Source organism: Loxodonta africana, chromosome 3, assembly GCF_030014295.1.
Source record: "Loxodonta africana isolate mLoxAfr1 chromosome 3, mLoxAfr1.hap2, whole genome shotgun sequence".
Taxonomy (NCBI): Eukaryota; Metazoa; Chordata; class Mammalia; order Proboscidea; family Elephantidae; genus Loxodonta; species Loxodonta africana.
Genome location: NC_087344.1, coordinates 6,600,093 through 6,619,877, shown reverse-complemented (window position 1 = coordinate 6,619,877; position 19,785 = coordinate 6,600,093). Strand labels below are relative to the sequence as shown.

General features: G+C 51.9%; 1 protein-coding gene across 1 annotated transcript; it reads left to right on the top strand.

Moving 5' to 3' along the window:
* Nucleotides 1–10,258: 10,258 nt before the first annotated feature.
* SIRT6 (sirtuin 6) lies at nt 10,259–18,956 on the top strand. The gene is made up of 8 exons (XM_064280304.1): nt 10,259–10,381; nt 11,875–12,002; nt 14,044–14,226; nt 14,934–14,993; nt 16,589–16,684; nt 16,770–16,850; nt 17,869–17,992; nt 18,065–18,956. The coding sequence occupies exons 1-8, from the start codon at nt 10,316–10,318 to the stop codon at nt 18,392–18,394; spliced, it is 1,068 nt and encodes a 355-aa protein (XP_064136374.1). The 5' UTR covers nt 10,259–10,315; the 3' UTR covers nt 18,395–18,956.
* The last annotated feature ends 829 nt before the right edge of the window (nt 18,957–19,785 follow it).

The window sequence follows — 19,785 nt, the reverse complement described above, 5'->3', positions numbered from 1 at the left end:
GTGCACAATTTCACCTGGGTTTCACCCACTAAAACCAAAAACCAAACTCGTTGCTGTCAAGTCAATCCCGGCTCATAGCGACCCTATAGGACTGAGTAGAACTGCCCCATACGGTTTCCAAAGAGCAGCTGGTGGGTTTGAACTGCCGACCTTTTGGTTAGCAGCTGTAACTCTCCATAGCTCTTAATCAGTGCACCACCAGGGCTCCACAGATTAGTAAATAAGCACGATTAAGCCCGTGCGTACCTTGCTTACTGTAAACTGATGCATACCGTCCTTACTGGTTAGTCCACAGCTGTCCATATGATTTTCTTGGCTGTAATCTTTATGGGGAGGCCTGGTGGCACAGTGGTTAAGCATTCAGCTGCTAACCAAAAGGTCAGCAGTTTGAATCCACTAGCTGCTCCTTGGAAACCCTGTGGGGCACTTCTACTCTGTCCTATAGGGTTGCTATGAGTCGATGACAATGTTGTTCTTGTTTAATTTATGGAGTTTAATGTTTACAGCCCTCGACGAGATGGATTGACACAGCGGCTGCAACAATGGGCTTAAGCATAACAACGGTCGTGAGGATGGTGCAGGACTGGGCAGTGTTTCATTCTGTGGTACATAGGGTCGCTAGGAGTTGGAACAAGCTCAGCGCACCTAAAACAACAACAATCTTTACGGAAGCAGATTGCCAAGTTTTTCTCCCAGAGAGCTGCTGGGTAGGTGCAAACTCCCAACCTTTAGATTAGTAGGTGAGCACAAACTGTTCACACCACCCAGGACCTGTTGTTGTTAGGTGCCACAGAGTTGGTTCCAACTCATAGCCACCCTATGTACGACAGAACAAAACACTGCCCAGTCCTGCACCATCCTTACAATCGTTGTCATGCTTGAGCCCATTGTTGCAGCCACTGTCAATCCATCTCATTGACGGTCTTCCTTTTCTTCACTGACCCTCTACTTTACCAAGCATGATGTCCTTCTCCAGGGACTGATCCCAGGGACTTAGGAATCTCTAAAAGCCCCAGTCTTCCCACTTGTGGAGTTTTTCTAGAAGCTGAAATGAGGACAGGAGGCCGGTGGGAATGCAGTCACGGAGACTCATAGATACAGTTCACTCCCATTTCATGGATGGAAAAACTGAGGCCCAGGAAGGAAGACATGTGATCCATTGGAGCCTTGAAGACAGGGCCAGTGTGAGAGAGGAAAAACAGGGTGGAGAGGGCACACTGGGCAGGAGGGCCTCGCTCCAGCAAGAGCGTGGGGACTGTGCATGTGGGGTAAAGGGGGACAAAAAGGTCTGGTGGTGACAATGAAGCAGGGCCTCTGCAGTCACGGGGTGTTTGCTTTCTTCCCTTGGGGGAGCTGAACAAAAGCTGAACCTGACTCCCGCTGCCTGCTGAGAAACTGGAGAAGGCCAGGTGGAGGGAGGGACGGCGAGATGCCCAGGCCAGGGAGTGGAGAACAAGCTCCCCCCTTCCCCCTGCCAGGCCTCCCATCTGCTGCTCCCTCTCCAGCCAGGCTGGCCCAGCCCCAGGTCCTTCTCACTCAGAGCACCCATGGTCCCCACCCTCCAGACGCCCTCAGAGACCGGCACCCAACCCCACCCCGGCAGCCTTGATTTTGTGACCTGAACCCCGTGACACCAAACATATCAACACACGGCCACATCCTCAATGAGGTGTTTTAGCTGTGCAGACTGGGAGGATTTGCTTTAAATATCATCTGCTTTTGAAATGTAATTGTAAAATGACAAGGCTTGGTTTACCGCTGGCTACAACTTCTTGGGAGTTCTCGGGGAAAGGAGACCCGTCTAACTTAGGAATTGATTCCAAACAGGATGAAAGATTTTAGGAAGGGTGGTCGAGAGGGAGACCCTAAGAGGTCATGTTTTCTAGGCATTAAAGGGGCCATTTATTCCTCTCACTTCCTTCCTCCTCGTTGTTTTCATGGTGACGCAGCCCTGGAGGAAGGCAGATGTCTCACACCCTAGGTGGGTGACCTTGGGCAAGCCTCTTAACCTCTCTGGGCCTCGTTTCCTCATCTATGAAATGGGGATAAAGAAAGCTCCTACCTCACAAGATGGTTTAAATTCTCACAGGTGAGGATTAAATGACCTGGCTGGCATCTGCAAAGCACCTTAAAACTTTACAGCATGTTTGAAAAGAAAGAAAAAAAAAAAAAGGAAATGAAATGAAATAAATGAGAATAAATTGCACTAAATTAAATAGCAAAAAAATAATCGAATAAGCATTAAAATTAATAAATAATAGATTGCTGTATAGGACAGAGTAGAACTGCCCTGTGGAGTTTCCAAGGAGCGCCTGGTGGATTCGAACTGCCGACCCTTTGGTTAGCAGTTGTAGCACTTAACCACTACACCACCAGGGTTTCCAAATAATAGATAATTAATAAAATTAATAAAGAATAAAAATAAGTGATAAAGTAAAATTAAACAGTAAAATAATAAAATAAAGAGTAATGTAAAACAAAAATAAATAAAATGAAACAAGCAGTAAAATTAATTAAAAAATAAATATTAAAAAATAAAGTAAAAACAAGCATTAAAATCAGTAAAAAATGAAAACAAAGATAAATGAAATAGTAAAATAATTACATAATAGCATAAAATAAAAACAAGCTTTCAGATTGATAAATAATAAAATTAATTAAGCATTAAATGGAATGAATTCTAGAATAAACTTAATTTAAAATGAATAAAAAATTTAAAATAATGAAATAAAACAAAAATACATGAAATGGTAAAATAATTGCATAGTAGCATAAAATGAAAACAAGCTTTCAAATTAATAAACAATAAAATGAAATAGAATAAAATAAACATTAATTAAATTAATTTAAAATGAATAAAAAATTTTAAATGGTGAAATAATAAAGAAAAATAAAAACAAGCAATTGGAATTAACAAATAATAAAATAAAGAATAAAGTTAAAAAAATGATCCAGTAAAAATAAGCACTAAAATGAATAAATAATAAAAGACACTGGGAAAACTGGGGAAGTCACAGAAAGGTGGGACATACTTAAGATCACCCAGCCAGTCAGAGACAGAGGAAGGATTTGAACCCAGGTCCGCCTGACTCTGAAACCAGCCTCGGTCCAATTTTCCTAGGTCGTCAATGAGAAGTGGAGCCTGACTGAGGCGAGGCACAACGGGGAGCTCGGGAAGGCTGGCTGCCTGATCTGGGTGGGGATCTCCACTTAGGTTCTTGCAGTATGTGTCCTGGACCAGCCCCCACACTGGCAGGGATTTGGGGGGCCAGGCAAAAGTGGGGATGACTGAGGTAGCAGCACCCCTCTCTAGAGGTTCACAGTCCAAAACAAGATGGCAGCGAAGCCAGCTGCATCCCAACCCAGGGCCTTTGCACTGGCTGTTCCCTCTGCCTGGAACACGCTCTTCCGGCAGATAGCCACGTAGCTCCTCCCTCTTCCTGCAGATAGCCACGTAGCTCCTCCCTCTTCCTGCAGATACCCACGTAGCTCCTCCCCTTTCCCCTTCTCATCTCTGCTGCAAGGTCAGCTTCTCACAATGCCTTCTCCGACATTCCTCTTTAAAACTGCAACCACCTCCCTGGCCCCAGACACTCTGACTCCTTCCCTTGCTTTATTTGTCTCTGTAGCACAAAATCTGCATTTTTACTTATTTACCTTGTGTAGTTGGCCCTAGTGGTTGGTGTGTAAACTAGGGCCAAAGATGAAGAAATAGAAGATTTATCAGCTGCTGCAGTCTGAAATTGATCGAACATGCGATCGAGATGCATTGATAATTACTGGTAATTGGAATGCGGAAGTTGGAAACGAAGAAGGATCAGTAGTTGGAAAATATGGCCTTGGTGATAGAAACAATGCCGGAGATCGAATGATAGAATTTTGCAAGACCAACGACTTCTTCATTGCAAATACCTTCTTTCACCAACACAAACGGCGACTATACACATGGACCTCACCAGATGGAACACACAGAACTCAAATTGACTACATCTGTGGGAAGAGATGATGGAAAAGCTCAATATCATCAGTCAGAACAAGGCCAGGGGCCGACTGGAACAGACCATCAATTGCTCATATGCAAGTTCAAGCTGAAACTGAAGAAAATCAGAGCAAGTCCATGAGAGCCAAAATATGACCTTGAGTATATCCCACCTGAATTTAGAGAACATCTGAAGAATAGATTTGACACATTGAACACTAGTGACCGAAGACCAGACAAGTTGTGGAATGACATCAAGGACATCATCCATGAAGAAAGCAAGAGGTCACTGAAAAGAAAGAAAACACCAAGATGGATGTCAGAGGAGACTCTGAAACTTGCTCTCGAACGTTGAGCAGCTAAAGCAAAAGGAAGAACTGATGAAGTAAAAGAACTGAACAGAAGATTTCAAAGGGCGTCTCAAGAAGACAAAGTATTATAATGACATGTGCAAAGAGCTGGAGACGGAAAACCAAAAAGGAAGAACACGCTCGGTGTTTCTCAAGCTGAAAGAACTGAAGAAAAAAATTCAAGCCTCAAGTTGCAATAGTGAAGGATTCTATGGGGAAAATATTAAATGATGCAGGAAGCATCAAAAGAAGATGGAAGGAATACACAGTCATTATACCAAAAAGAATTAGTCGATGTTTAACCATTTCAAGAGGTGGCATATGATCAGGAACCGATGGTACTGAAGGAAGAAGTCCAAGCTGCTCTGAAGGCATTGGCAAAAAACAAGGCTCCAGGAATTGATGGAATATCAACTGAGATGTTTCAACAAACAGATGCAGCGCTGGAGGTGCTCACTCATCTACGCCAAGAAATATGGAAGACAGCTTCCTGGCCAACTGATTGGAAGAAATCCATATTTATGCCTGTTCCCAAGCAAGGTGCTCCAACTGAATGTGGAAGTTATAGAACAATATCATTAATATCACATGCAAGCAAAATTTTGCTAAAGGTCATTCAAAAACAGCTGCAGCAGTATATCGACAGGGAACTGCCAGAAATTCAGGCAGGTTTCAGAAGAGGACGTGGAACCAGGGATATCATTGCTGATGTCAGATGGATCCTCGCTGAAAGTAGAGAATACCAGAAGGATGTTTACCTGTGTTTTATTGACTATGCAAAGGCATTTGACTGTGTGGATCATAACAAACTATGGACAACATTGTGAAGAATGGGAATTCCAGAACACTTAATTGTGCTCATGAGGAACTTTTACATAGATCAAGAGGTGGTTGTTTGGACAGAACAAGGGGATACTGATTGGTTTAAAGTCAGGAAAGGTGTGCGTCAGGGTTGTACTCTTTCACCATACCTATTTGATCTGTATGCTGAGCAAATAATCCAAGAAGCTGGACTATATGAAGAAGAACGGGGCATCAGGATTGAAGGAAGACTCATTAACAACCTGCGTTATGCAGATGACACAACCTTGCTTGCTGAAAGTGAAGAGGACTTGAAGCACTTACTGATGAAGATCAAAGACCACAGCCTTCAGTATGGATTACCCCTCAACATAAAGAAAACAAAAATCCTCACAACTGGACCAATAAACAACATCATGATAAACGGAGAAAAGATTGAAGTTGTCAAGGATTTCATTTTACTTGGATCCACAATCAACAGCCATGGAAGCCGCGGTCAAGAAATCAAAAGACGCATTGCGTTGGGCAAATCTGCTGCAAAGGACCTCTTCAAAGTGTTGAAGAGCAAAGATGTCACCCTGAAGACTAAGGTGCGCCTGACCCAAGCCATGCTATTTTCAATCGCATCACATGCGTGTGAAAGCTGGACAATGAATAAGGAAGACCAAGGAAGAATTGATGCCTTTGAATTGTGGTGTTGGCGAAGAACATTGAATATACCGTGGACTGCCAAAAGAACGAACAAATCTGTCTTAGAAGTACACCCAGAATGCTCCTTAGAGGCAAGGATGGCGAGACTGCACCTTACACACTTTGGACATGTTGTCAGGAGGGATCAGTCCCTGGAGAAGGACGTCGTGCTTGGCAGAGTACAGGGTCAGCGGAAAAGAGGAAGACCCTCAACGAGGTGGATTGACACAGTGGCTGCAACAATGAGCTCAAGCATAACAACCATTGTAAGGATGGCGCAGGACAGGGCAGTATTTTGTTCTGTTGTACATAGGGTCGCTATGAGTCGGAACCGACTCAACGGCACCTAACAACAACACAACAACATCTTGTGTAGTGTCTGTCTCCCCCACTTGACAGTCAGCTCCACGAGGAGGGGGTTTGTCTGCCACATTCACACTGTTCCCCCAGTGCCTAAAACAGTGCCTGATACAAATATTTACTGAAGAAACACACAAACACAGAAGACTGGAGTTGCTGAGAAAGTAGGTGCCCAGAAAAGCCAGCGGCCACTGTAGCTGGGGAGGGTAGAGATTTCCTGGAGGAAGTGGCAATGGAGACAGATTGGGAGAGGTGTGGAGGATTTCATAAGTAGCAATGCAGGGAGTGTTCCAGGCAGAGGGCACCGCCTGGGCAAAGGAATCGTGGGTGGAAAGCTTATAGAGGAAGCAGTGGGGGAGATACGGGCAGCAGGGGGCAGCAGAGAGCAAAAGGAGGCAAGGTGGGCGGAGGCTGAATGGCGTGGCCTTGAACCTGTGTGTGGGGAGGGACCATTGTAGGGTTTTGAGCAGGGAATTCTGAGCAGTTTTCAGCTGCCAAAAGATGAGTCTGATGAGGGGTGGATCCCAGCAGATCTTTGGCCAGGCCCTGGGGTTGCATTAGGCATTTCAGTAGCATGAGACTAACCTCTGTCTTCTTAAACCGTGCCCGGAGAGTCTTCATGGCCAGCGTCCGGCGTTTCTCCTCGTCCCAGGCCACCTGGGAAAGGCCGGAGAGATTGGGGAGTGAGGGACCCAGTCCTGGAGGACGGGAGGGTCTGGCTGCCTCCCTCTGCTCCAAAGGACCACTTCCTCCTTCATGGGCAGCCGCAGCCCCTAGAACAGGACCAGTGATCCACCTCCTATTTACTGTGTGTCCTTGGGTAGACCGCTCGCCTTCTCTGTTTCACGTTCCTCATCTATAAACTGAGGTAGATAGCCCCCTCTTGATGGAGCCCTTGTGGCATAAATAGCTAAGTGTTTGGCCGCTAACAGAAAGGGTGGTGGTGCGAACCCAGTGACTCCACGGGAGATCTGCTCCTGCAAAGATTACAGCCAAGGAAACCCTATGAGGCAGCTCTACTCTGTCACGTGGAGTCACTATGGAATTGACTCAATGGCAGCCAGCAACAGCAATCCCCTCTCAACTGACTCATGGTCAATTGTCATTTAGGTTTCTAGCACAGAGCCTGGTATACTGTAGGAGCTCAATAAATGCACCTCACCTGGTCCCTACGATTTAGCCTTAGCAGGTGGTCCCTTCCTCTCCCACAGCCACTCCTGGAGACACTCTTCCCCAACTCCAGCTGCTGGTATTTCCTATTATCCAAGCCGATCAAGCTTTTCCCAGTCTCCAAGCTTTTCTCTTTGCTGTTACCTCGGCCTAGAATGCCTTTTTGTTGTCTTTCCCTGGTGAACTCCTACTCAGTCCCAAAATAACATATTCTGATCAGCCTTGACTCTTGCCTGAAGGTTGAGTCCTAACTCCTCAGATTGGGCTACCCCAGCCCTGGCTCCACAGGCTGGGAGTATCTGGACCAGTTCTGTCTTCCTCAACAGTTAGGGGTTCCTTGGGGGCCAGGCCCAGTCTGAGGTTTGTCTGCATAGAGGCACATTTCTTGGATAGTCAGAGAGAGCAACCTTGCAGCTAAGTCCCCATACACAAGCCTGGCTTCTGCATGGTGAGGGCGTGGAGACAGGTCATCCAGGGTGGTGGAGGTCTGGGGTGATGGCTGCATGTGTGTGGATGCACACGGGAGTATGACGTGTGTACATACAGGCACGTCTGTCCACCTTGCCTGTTACATGCATGTGTGTGCATGCAGGTCAGGATGTTTTGAGGGGCTGTTTTGCAAGGTGTGTGACTGGGGTCTCTATGTGTGAGCAGGATCTCGGTGAAAGTGTAGCTTTATTTGTCTGCCTTTGGCGGTGGGGGGGTGGGATGGCCTGTCCCCCTGCCTGTGAATTCTGAAAGCCATCCTCCACCCATCCACTCACCTGTGCACACATCCTCCTACTCGAGCACAGTACATCCACCCAGTAGCCACCATCCACCAACTAATCCACCCATTCACCCATCCATCTACCCAGTCACTCATCCATCAACCCACCCATCCATCTGCCCACCCACCCAACTTACTACAGCCATGGACCTTACTACATCTGCCCACCCATCCACTCACCCACCCATCTGTCCACCCCACCCATCCATCCACCACTCTTCAACTCAACCACTCATTGACCTTCCCATCCACCCTCCCACCTACCCACTCACCCATCCACCCACCCACTCATCCCTTCCGCCCATCCTTCTTCTACCATCTACCCATCCATCCTTCTACCCACCCCCTAAACCCAACCATCCATCTACCCTCCCACTCATTCATCTATGGCCCATCCATTCATTCCCCTATCCACCAATTAATGTACCTCCGCCCCCACCCTTTTTTTTACCCCCTAATAAAAGGCAACAGGTTTTTTTGCTTTTGTTTTAAATAAAGGTCTCAATCACACTCAACCAACCAAATCAAACTCATGGCCGTAGAGTTGACTCTGACTCATGGCGACCCTATAGAACAGAGAACTGCCCCATAGGGTTTCCAAGGAATGGCTGGTGGATTCGAACTGCCAACCGTTTGGATAGCAGCCGAGCTCTTAATCACTGTGTCAAGTCACACTCAAAGCAGAGTGTAATAAGACACCCAGGAGAGGACTCCACAGGTTGCCCGGAGCTGGAGGGAAGCAGTGGGCTCAGTGGGAGGAATCCCCTCACCTAAGGATTTGCTTCCTGAAAGAGGTGATAAAGTATAAGCAGGGCCTGATGGCCCGGCCAGATATTAGACAGCAGCAGCAGCAGGAAAGGAGGATGTCCCGGCAGGGCACAGGCTGGAGGGGACAGTGTATGCATGAAGGAGCGTATCTGTGTGCCTGGAGCCTGGGTAGCTCCTGACCCTGGCTGGGACACACCACCAGCCTATCCTCTCTCTTACAGAGGGCAAGGAGCCCTGAGCCCTGAGGGGAGCCTCCATCCCAGGCCTCTCTCACCCCTTTCCTCTCCTACCTCCTGCAGCTCCAGTGCCCCAGCACCAGGCCACCGTGCAGGCTGCCGGCTCCAGTTGCCCACTCCCAGCCGGGCTGTGAGCTCACACCAGCCGCTCTGGGCACTAAGCTCTGACACTTGATCAGCTCTGAGCAGGCAGCTGCCCCAGGGGGCCGGGGATGAGCTGAGGGAGGAGACAGGCTGGCAGCGGGGCTGCCCGTTGATCGACGGGCTCTGGCGGGAAGATGCTCTCCTCCCATCATCACTGGACTGATTTCAGTTTCTGGAACCAGCCATGATCTTGCTGTCTTCCCAGCCTTTGCACTTGTCAGGAGTCCTCTGCCAGGAGTCCACTTTCTGAACCCCACGTCACCCCGAACTGGCTCACTCACTCCACCTCACGCTACTCACTCTTGAGGTCTTTGCTGCAACGTCATTCCCCTTCCAGGAAGCCCTCCCGGGACGCCCCCAGGCTGGGTGAAGTGCCACCTCCGAGCTCCTTCATTGCTCTGTGCCCTCGTCGTTCCCCGTAGCACCTCAACCACACTGTGACACCTTTGACTGGCCAGATGCTTGCGTCCATCACTAACAACGAGTAGGGAATCGTGTCTTCTTTGTTCTCCAGGGTCTGCCCAGAACACAGTAGGTGCTCAACATGGTACTCAAGGCCACCAGCCTCAACGACCTTGTGCAGTTTCACTCTCCTACGCTGCGTTTTGTAACTTTATAAACTTCTGAAATGTGCAGAAGAAAGATCCTTGGTGTAGAGAAGCAGGAGTCCTGGGTCCCTGCCCTCCTGGCTATGTCCTTACTGGGGGCGACAGGGACATCAGTTTACTCATTTATAAAACAAGGGAATGTGGTACTGATCGCTTATGCACTTCATTCTAGAAGTAACTGCAGAACTCTCACGTGAGCTGCCGCTCCAATCTTCGCAGCCCCTTAACCACCCCTGAGAGTTTGGACAGGGAACCGGGAATTCCTTCTGCCAGCAGTTAAGATGGCGCCTGCAGCCTCACGAACACGCGCATGCGCCTTGGAGCAAGACGCCGGGCCCGTAGAAAAAGAGCGCTGCCCCTCCTTCCGCCCCGCCCGCCTCATTTCCGGCGGAAGCGGCCTCAACAAGGGAAACTTTATTGTTCCCGTTGGATGAGCGAGGATGTCGGTGAATTACGCGGCGGGGCTGTCGCCGTATGCTGACAAGGGCAAATGCGGCCTCCCCGAGGTGAGCGCGGCCTGGGGCCCCGAAGTGCGCCCCCAGGGTCGCGGGCTGGGAGGGGTTGGCCAGCAGCGGGGCATTGTGGGAGTATCAGGAGGCACTGAGGTTAGACAATGGGAGGGACTTCCCAGTGAGGAGGGGGCGGGAAGTGACGACCCCTGCGCGCCCGGGGACACGAACACGCCCAGCTCTGGGTGGGCCAGGCTGGGACTGAGGTCGGGGAAGGCCTGAAGGCTGGTGGTGGAGGAGGGCACGTAGTTCTAGGCGGAGGGCACGTAGTTCCAGGGGGAGGGAATAGCCTGGGCGAAGGCAGGAATGTGGGATAAACACACTTGGAGAACAGAGTAGGGCAAAGAGATCTTCAGAGGCCGGCCAGGACGGGCCTCAAATGGCAGGCTGGGAAGTGTGATGGGGAAGGGTTTTGAGCTGGGGAGGTACCGACCGGGACAGATTGAGGAGGGTCCGAAAGATCCCTCCAGCCACTCTGGGAGGAAATGGAGTAACAGTCTGCGCCCTCCACCTACTGAGGGACCTTAGGCGGGTCTCTTCCCTTCTGGGCTTCCATCTCCCCTTCTGTAAGCTGAAGGACAACATGGTTCCCATCTCATAAAGGCTGGCCCATTCTTTTCTAATCATACGTTTAATAAACTCTCAGATGGTGTGAATCCCTTCCATTATTCATCTTATTCCACAAACATTTATTGTGCACCTACTGTGTACCAGAAGTCCCTGGGTGGTGCAAACTGTGAACATGCTCAGCTGCTCCCAAAAGATTAAAGGTTCGAGTCCACCCAGAGGCACCTCGGAAGAAAGGTCTGGTGACCTACTTCCAAAAAATAAGCCATCGAAAACCCTGTGGGGGCACAGTTTTACACTGATACACATGGGTCACCCTGAGTTGGAGTCGACTTGACGGCAACTGTGTACTAAGCACTTTGTAGGACACAAGACAGACAAAACCCTCTCATTCTACTGGGGGACACCGACAAGAAACAAATGAACGTAATAAGTCAGGTGGTGGTAAGAGCTATGGAGAAAAATTAATCTGGGAGAGCTGGGGGTGGAGGGAAAGGCGGCATTGAAACTGGGTAACCAGGGAGGCCTCATTGAGATGACATTTGAGCCAACACCTCAAGGAGGTGAGGGAGTGGTTGGCGTGATGATCTGAGGGAAGAGCACTCCAGGCAGAGGGAACAGCCTGGGCAAAGACCCTGAGGCAGGACCGTGCCTGGTGAGTTGGCCCTTGTGGCTGGAGCGGGATGAGCGAAGGGGAGAGCCGAGGAGGAGGGGAGGGCAGGGCGGGGACAGGGCAGGGAGGACTTTTACGGAATAAGGTGGGAGCCATGGTGGGCTATAGGCAGAGGAGGGACGCCAAGACAAGCTGTGCTTTCCAACCCTGTCTCCTCCCCCTGAGCATAGCACGTCAGTCCATCTGTGGCTCTTGGTCTCCATGCTTGTAGGGCGCGTTCCGACCCCACCCTCCCATTCTCTCCCAACAGATCTTCGACCCCCCAGAGGAGCTGGAGCGGAAGGTGTGGGCGCTGGCCCAGCTGCTCTGGGAGGCCTCCAATGTGGTCTTCCACACAGGCGCCGGCATCAGCACCTCCTCCGGTATCCCCGACTTCAGGTCTGTGTTCGGAGAGGGGAGGTTGAGGCAGGGCCCGCCACGGGCTTCCCTGTCAGCTCATAGATGCCTGGGCACCTGGACCCATCCCACTGATTGTCCCCTTCCTGGGTCCTGGGCCATCTGTCCCTGGGATGTTGGCAGGGTATTGAGAGGTTGCCCTCTCCCTTTCGGACTTGCCCTTTAAGTCATGCCCAACATTCCACTTATACTTCATTGGCCGGATCTTGGTCACCTGACTAACATTAGCCGCAAGGAATGCTGGGAAATGTAGTCTTTAGCCACCCATGTGGGGGCCAGCACTCGGCTGCTAACCAGAGGAAAGGTCCTGATTTGAACCCACCAGAGGCTCTGGGGGAGAAAAGACTTGGTGACCTGCTCCTCTAAAGATTACAGCCAAGAAAACCCTATGGGGAAGTCCTGTTGTCATCTAGGGTCACTATGAGTTGGAATCAACTTGATGGCACCCAACAATGTTACCATAGAGGAATCTTTGGGTGGCGCCTACAGTTACTGCGCTCAGCTGCTAACTGAAAGGTTTGCAGTTCAACTCCACCCAGAGGTGCCTTGGAAGAAAGGCCTGGCAATCTACTGAAAAATCAGCCACTGAAATCCCTATGGACAACTCATACAGAAACTTAAATGGGAGCCTAAACTGCTGTGAAAACACAATAAAATATTATTTTTTAAAAAGCCCTATGGAACACAGTTCTCCTCTGACACACATGGGGTCACCATGGGTTACAGTCAACTCAAAGGCAACTGGTTTTATTGTCATAGAAGATGGGGGAGAATTGACATCAGGGAACAATTATCTACACACACTTGCAGATATTTTCTCATAGCACCTGGTGTTACTGGGTAACCTCGGACAAGTGGCCTAACCCTTCTGGGCCGCGGTTTCCTCATCCATAAGTGAGGGTGTGAGACCAGATGATGTCTCAACTCCCCTCTGCTTCAGGCAGCCTGTGTTAGACAAGAATCTTGCTGCTGAAAAGCGGGGATCTCCAACTGGTGGCCCCTGTAGATGCTGAGTTTGCAACCCCTCTCCAAACAAACAAAAAAAAAAAAACAGAACCAAATTCATTGTCGATTTCGACTCAGTGACCCTACAGGACAAAGTAGAACTGCCTTGCAGGGTTTCCATGACTAACCTTTATGGAAGCAGGCCACCACATCTGTCTCCCACAGAGCAGCTGGTGAGTTTGAACCACTGACCTTTTGGTTAGCAGCTGAGCACTTCAACCACTATGCCAGTGGGCCTGTTGCATTATTCCAAAGAGTGAATCTGCTTGTGCCCTTCCCTTGCTCCAAAACCTGCCATGGCTCCCCCCTGCTGCCCAGTAGTGTCCCCAACTCCTCCAGCTGGGAGTCAAAGCCCTTCCGGACCCAGCCTTGGGTCATCTCTCCAACCTCAATGCCTCCTGCTCCTGCTGAGGAAATACAAATGACTTGTATTTCCCCAAACTCATGGGTTGTTGCTAGCTGCCCATCCTGTGCTGACCCCTCTGCCTGGACTGCCCTTCCCTTCCCTTTCACACTTTAAGATACAGGTCAGCCTCCTCCAGGAAGCCTTCCCACACTCCCCAAGCAGAGCATACACTCCCTCCTCTGGGCTCCCCAGCCCTTCCACCCTCCCTCTGCTCCAGCCCAGACCCCACAGGGCTAGAGGGTCTGTGTCCAGCTTGGCCACCCCCCCACAAGACTGATGTCTCCTCGAGGTCGGGGTCTGGGTCCACTCAGATCCCAGCATCACCCAGCACAGGGCCAGGTGCAGTGGGGCCGGCAGTGAGTGTTGGATGAATTGAATAATTAATTGCCAAGTGTTGTTTCTCCCTGTTTCTGTCTGTCTCTGTGGGTTCGTCTCTCTGTCTCCTTTTCTGACCCCGTCTTTCTGTTCCCACATGCTGACTCCCCGCCTCTCTCTCTTTTCTCTCTCCATCTCTCATTTTCTGGCTCTGTCTGCTTCTTTCTCTTTCTGCCCCCCACCCTGGTCCCCTAAACGCTCTCTCTCTCTGTGTCTGTCCCCACCCGCTACCACCAGGGGCCCACATGGCGTCTGGACTATGGAGGAAAGGGGCCTGGCCCCCAAGTTCGATACCACCTTCGAGAGCGCACGGCCCTCGCAGACCCACATGGCGCTGGTGCAGCTGGAGCGGGTGGGCCTGCTTCACTTCCTGGTCAGTCAGAACGTGGACGGGCTGCACATGCGCTCTGGCTTCCCCAGGTAGTCCCGCCTGGCCCGCCCTGGCCCCGCCCACCCTGCTCCTACCCAGCCCAGCCCCACCCCGCCCCAGGGCTCACTTAGCCTGGGCTTCCTCAGGGTTGGGTTGATGGGGCACCTCTCTCGCAAGTCAGCTGGGGAGAAGCACTTGGCATTGGTTGGGGTTCAACAGATCAGAGCTGTCATTATTGCCATTGGCTCTTGTCCCCATCTCTTGGGCGGGTCTTAAGTCTTGGGGTCCCTTTTTGCAGGCCCCAGGGGGTTTCCAGCCCTGAGCTCCCCAGAGCTCTCAGCCTGGAGTGGGAAGCTTTCTGAGCTCTGTCCCACCTTCAGCGTTTCAGCTGGGTATCTCCACTCCCATCCTTGTGGCTGGGGCTGGAGGCGGGGACAGAATCTCCCTCAGGAGGAAAATCAGGGAGGGTGAGGGTGGTGGGGAGGGTGGGCAGGGCCTGGAACTCCCAGTTCCTTAGGTTTTAACATTCGTCCGTGTTCCCTTTATCCTAAATGAGCACATGGCATTCTGGGGCAGAGAGAATTCACAATGTGTGCACCCCCGCTCCTGCGCCCCGGCCCCTACCCTGCAAGGAGGGAGTGGATGGATCCCTCCGTGGAGGGGGACCCAACAAGGGTTCCCAAAGGACGGCTTAGCCCTGGGCCTGCCGTGCTGGTCGGAGCCGTCCACCACCCAGCTTTTCCTTCTCCTCCCCCAGGGACAAGCTGGCCGAGCTTCATGGGAACATGTTTGTAGAAGAATGCGTCAAGTGTAAGACGTGAGTGGTCCTGGGGTGCAGCAGGGGTGAGTTTGGCTGGGCTGGCCCCCAGGCTGGGCTGGCCCCCCTGTCACTCCCCAGGTTGGGCTCTACAAAAGGGCCCTCTAAGCTGGGCCTGATGTTCCCAGAGACCCAGAGGCTGTAACTGTCCTGTGGGGGAAATGGGGTGTTACTGTCTTGGGGAGTACGGAGGTGTGACTCTCGGGGGGATGGAGTGCTATGCTTATGGGGGGCATGGGGGTGTGACTCTCCTGGGGGGCCTTGTGAGGGAAGAATGGGGTGTGGCCTGGGGGGACTAGGATATGTCCCCTCCACTCTGGGAAGGCTGAATGAGAGCCCCTCCCTGGACCAGATGGGATCTGGGCATGACCACTCCCCCATCACAGGTGTGACCATCTGGGGTAAGGTGCCTCCCTCCAGCAGGTGGAATCTCTGAGGACAGACCCCAGATGGCATCCCCACTTTTTTTAATAAAAGTATTTTTCCTCCGTGTTTATTTTGAAAATTTTCAAATCTATTTTTAAAAAGTTATGAAAACTTTACAATGGACTTTGAAACCCCTTCACCTAGAGCGGGGGTCAGCAATTTTTTTCTGTAAAGGGCCAGAAAGTCATTGTCTTCAGCTCTGTGGGCCAGTGGTCTCTGTGCAGACCACTCTACTCAACCCTGCCCTTGTAGCTACAGAAAGCAGTTAGGCAATATGTAAACAAACGGATGTGGCTGTGTGCCGATAAAACTTTATTGACAAAAACAGGCAGGGGGCTGATGTGCCCTGGGCCATAGTTTAACAAGCCCTTACCTAGACTGACCAACCGTTAACGTTTTGCCACAATTGGTTTTCTTCTCTGTCTGTGTTAAGAGTATCTGCTGAAACATTGGAGAGTTAAGTTGCAGACTTCATGACCCATTGTTCCTAAACCCTTGAGAGTGTGTTTCATGTGAGCTAGAATATTCTCTCTCGTACCACCATTGTTGTCATTGTTGGTTGTCATAAGTTGAGTTGACTCTGACTCATAGCGACCCATGTGACAACAGAACTGCCCCATAGGGCTTTCTAGGCTGTAATCTTTACTGGCACAGGTCTTTCTCCTGTGGAGCCGCTGGGTGGGTTCAAACCACCAACCTTTGAGTTAGAGCCGAGTGCTTAACTGTTGCACCACCAGGGCTCCTTCTACCCCCACTGCCGTTATTAAAATCAGGTAACACTATTCCTAACTCCCCAGGCCCTGCCGCCGGTGCTCTTTGTAGATGCTCACACCTGCCCAGAGGGCTCCCTTTATAGCTAGCTGCTTTTTCCCAGTTCAGGACTCCAGCCCGGGTCAGGCTTCGCAGGGCGCTGTCCAGTCTCCTTTATCTGAAACAGTTTCCCACCTTCCTTTGCTTCCCGTGACATGGACACGGAAACGTCCGGCCCAGTTGTTCCCGTGGAAGGTCCCTTGTTCTGGGATGGCCGGAAGTCTCCTCCCACCGAGATTCTGCTTGTGTGGCTCCGGCTGCCCTGGGAGAACATCGCCGAAAAGGGAGCAAAGGGTGGGTCTCCCAGGAGCAGGCTGGCGGCTCCAGTGACCGCCCCATGTCCCCTGTCCCTCGCACAGGCAATACGTCCGGGACACAGTTGTAGGCAGCATGGGCCTCAAGGCCACCGGCCGGTTCTGCACCGTGGCCAAGGCCAGGGGGCTGCGGGCCTGCAGGTGAGTGACACCCCTCACCCCTGCTTCATGGACCCTGGGGAGGTGGTGGGAGCCCTGCTGACTCCTCTCGACCTCACCATCGCAGGGGGTCGCTGAGAGACACCATCCTGGACTGGGAGGACTCACTGCCTGACCGGGACCTCGCCCTCGCTGATGAGGCCAGCAGGTCTGGCCCCCAAGCCCCCCACCCCTGATAAACATGGGCTGGGACAGGCAGGGCAGACAGCCGGAAACAGCCAACTCCAGCACAGGGCAGAAGACACAGCTCAGGGGGCGAGACAGCAGCCATAATAATAGCTGATATTGTTGGCTGCCGCTGAGTCAGCCCCTGCCTTACGGTGACCCCACGCGCAGTGGAACAAAACGCTGCCTGGTCCTATGCCATCCCCGTGATCAGCTGCAGAGGGACTTCACTGAATGATTTTCAGAAGTCAATTGCCAGGCCTTTCTTCCTAATCTGTCTTAGTGGGGAAGCTCTGCTGAAACCTGTTCAGCATCCCAGCAACATGCAGGCCTCCACTGACAGACCAGTGGTGGCTGCACATGAGGTGCACTGGCCAGGAATCGAACCCTGGTTTCCCGCACGGAAGGCGAGAGTTGTACCACTAAACCACCACTGCCCTCATATAATAACAGCAGCTCCTAGGTATTGAGCCCTCTCACTCACCTGGCCCTATGCCAGGGCTTCACACACATCCTCCTCACCACAACCCCCAGTGGGTGTTCTACTGGGCCCATTTTACAGGTGAGGAAACTGAGGCTTAGTAAGGTGACTACTTTGCCCAGTGCTACCCGGCCAGGAAGTGATGGGGTCAGGATTCGAACCCAGGAGACCAGGCTCTTTCCTATGATGCTCTGTGAATCCCATAGTACCTAAAGCCCCTTCCGCAGCAAGGACAAAACATCAGGGAGGGTGGCAGGGGCGGAGCGAGGGGCGGGGCAGCTCAGAAGCCTGGCTCTGGAGGTGGGTGGGCCTGGAATGCCCAGGTGAGCAGGGCGGGAAGTGGTAGGAGCTGGGGGGAGGTGGCATGGCAGAGAGCAGGAAGAAGGGTGGGAAAAAGGGGGGCTTGAGCTAGGGTGTCCCAGGCCTACCAGCCTGGCAGGGCAGGAGGAGGGCCGCCGGGATTCCTGGTGGAGGTGGGGGAGAGGCAGGTTCGGACTAACCTCCCTGCTCCTGGCCCCAGGAACGCCGACCTGTCCATCGCCCTGGGCACCTCCCTGCAAATCCGGCCCAGCGGCAACCTGCCACTGGCCACCAAGCGCCGGGGCGGCCGGCTGGTCATCGTCAACCTCCAGCCCACCAAACACGTAGGTGCCCGAGCCCACTCCCACGCCCAACCGGGTCCCTAAGTGCCATCTGACCTGTCCTTGTCCCTGCAGGACCGCCACGCCGACCTGCGCATCCACGGCTACGTCGATGACGTCATGACGCAGCTCATGAAGCACCTGGGGCTGGAGATCCCCGCCTGGGACGGACCCCGCGTGGTGGAGAGGGCGCTGCCACCCCTGCCCCGCCCGCCGGCCCCCAAGCTGGAGCCCAGGGAGGAGGACCCTGCCCAGCTCAACGGCTCAGCGCCCCCCAGCCCCAAGCAGGAGTCCACTGCCCAGCACAACGGCTCCGGGCCCGCCAGCCCCAAGCGGGAGTGGCCAGACACTCCTGCTCTCTGCAGGCCCCCAAAAAGGGTGAAGGCTGAGGGGGCCCCCAGCTGACCAGGGTGCTCGGGGAGGGGGGGGGCTTTTGTAAGAAACTGCGGATTTTTCTTTTTCTTACTGGTCTTGCTTTATTATTTGTATCTGGCCTCTGGGGCTGCGGTGCTTGGAGAGCTGGGCTCCAGGCCCTGGGGCTGACTTGCTCTCCTTTGCGGCTCCCTTTTGCTCAGGGGTCTATGGTGGGGGCCTGGAAAGGAGCGCCCTCTCTCCGACCTTGACCCCGGAACTGACACCCCAGGCATTGCTTCTTCCTCCCAGCCTCAGCACATGCTAGGGAGCTGGTGGCCGGGCCCTCCCTGGTTTCCACCCTAAAGCTCCCTCTGCCCCCTGTGTCTCCTCCTTGTCACCCTCACAACCCTTAGCCCCCTGCACAGCTCCTGAGCTGCCTCCCCAAGGCCTCTTTAACAGACCCGCAAGGGGGTGGAGCCACCATTTGGGGGCCCAGGCCTGGGGATGGGGTGAACAATAAGGATTGCACTGCCTTTGGGTTGGAGGGAGAGAGCTGACTCCCTCCAGGTTCCAGAAAAGTCGTCAATGCAATAAAAACAACTAATTTCTCGCACTGGAATCTGTTTAATGTGTTTGATATCCACAACCTCGTGCTGGGTCCTAGTGTGGAGGGGGTTAGGGCCGTGGTCTCCTCTCTGCCCCTGCTCCTTGATGCAATCCTGCAGCCTAGGGCTTAACCTCAGGGTCAGGTGAGTTGTTAATGGTAACAATACCAGCAGCTAGCATTTCTCAAGCCAACCTGTTTGTAGTTACATACTTACTTGGATGGCTTCCCTGTTTAAGATAAGCCCACTGTTAAATGGCTGCAAGCCCTTTAGGAGAGGCCTGGTCTGTGCTGGCCACACCCACAAGTAGCAGACAGGCGAGTGGTGCGTAAAGACCGGAGCACAGCCGCCTACAACTAACTGCCTCCTTTGCCATGAGACCAGAACTAGATGGTGCCGGGATACCATTACTGAGCGTTTTGATCAAAGATTCTATAGAAGAATCCTGATCAAAAGGGAGGAAATACAGGCCAGAATTTCAAATTCTCACGGACCCCAGACTTTCTGGAGCCATGGAGGCTGGATGAGACCCACCACCCTGTTAATACTGCCTTGAGATAATCTTGAAACCTTAAACCAAAAACAGCTCCTGAAGTCTTCTTAAAACCAAACAATAGTTGAACTTAATATTAAAGAATGCTTGCCTTGAGCATTGTGCTCTCATCATGGATTGAACTGCATCCTGCCAAAATATGTGTCAACTTCGTTAGGCCATGATTCCCAGTGTTGTGTGGTTGTCCTGCATTTTGTGATTTTCCTGTGTGTTATAAATCAGAATCTCTGCCTGTGGTTAAAGAGGATTAGGGTGGATGTAACACCCTTACTCAGGTCACATCC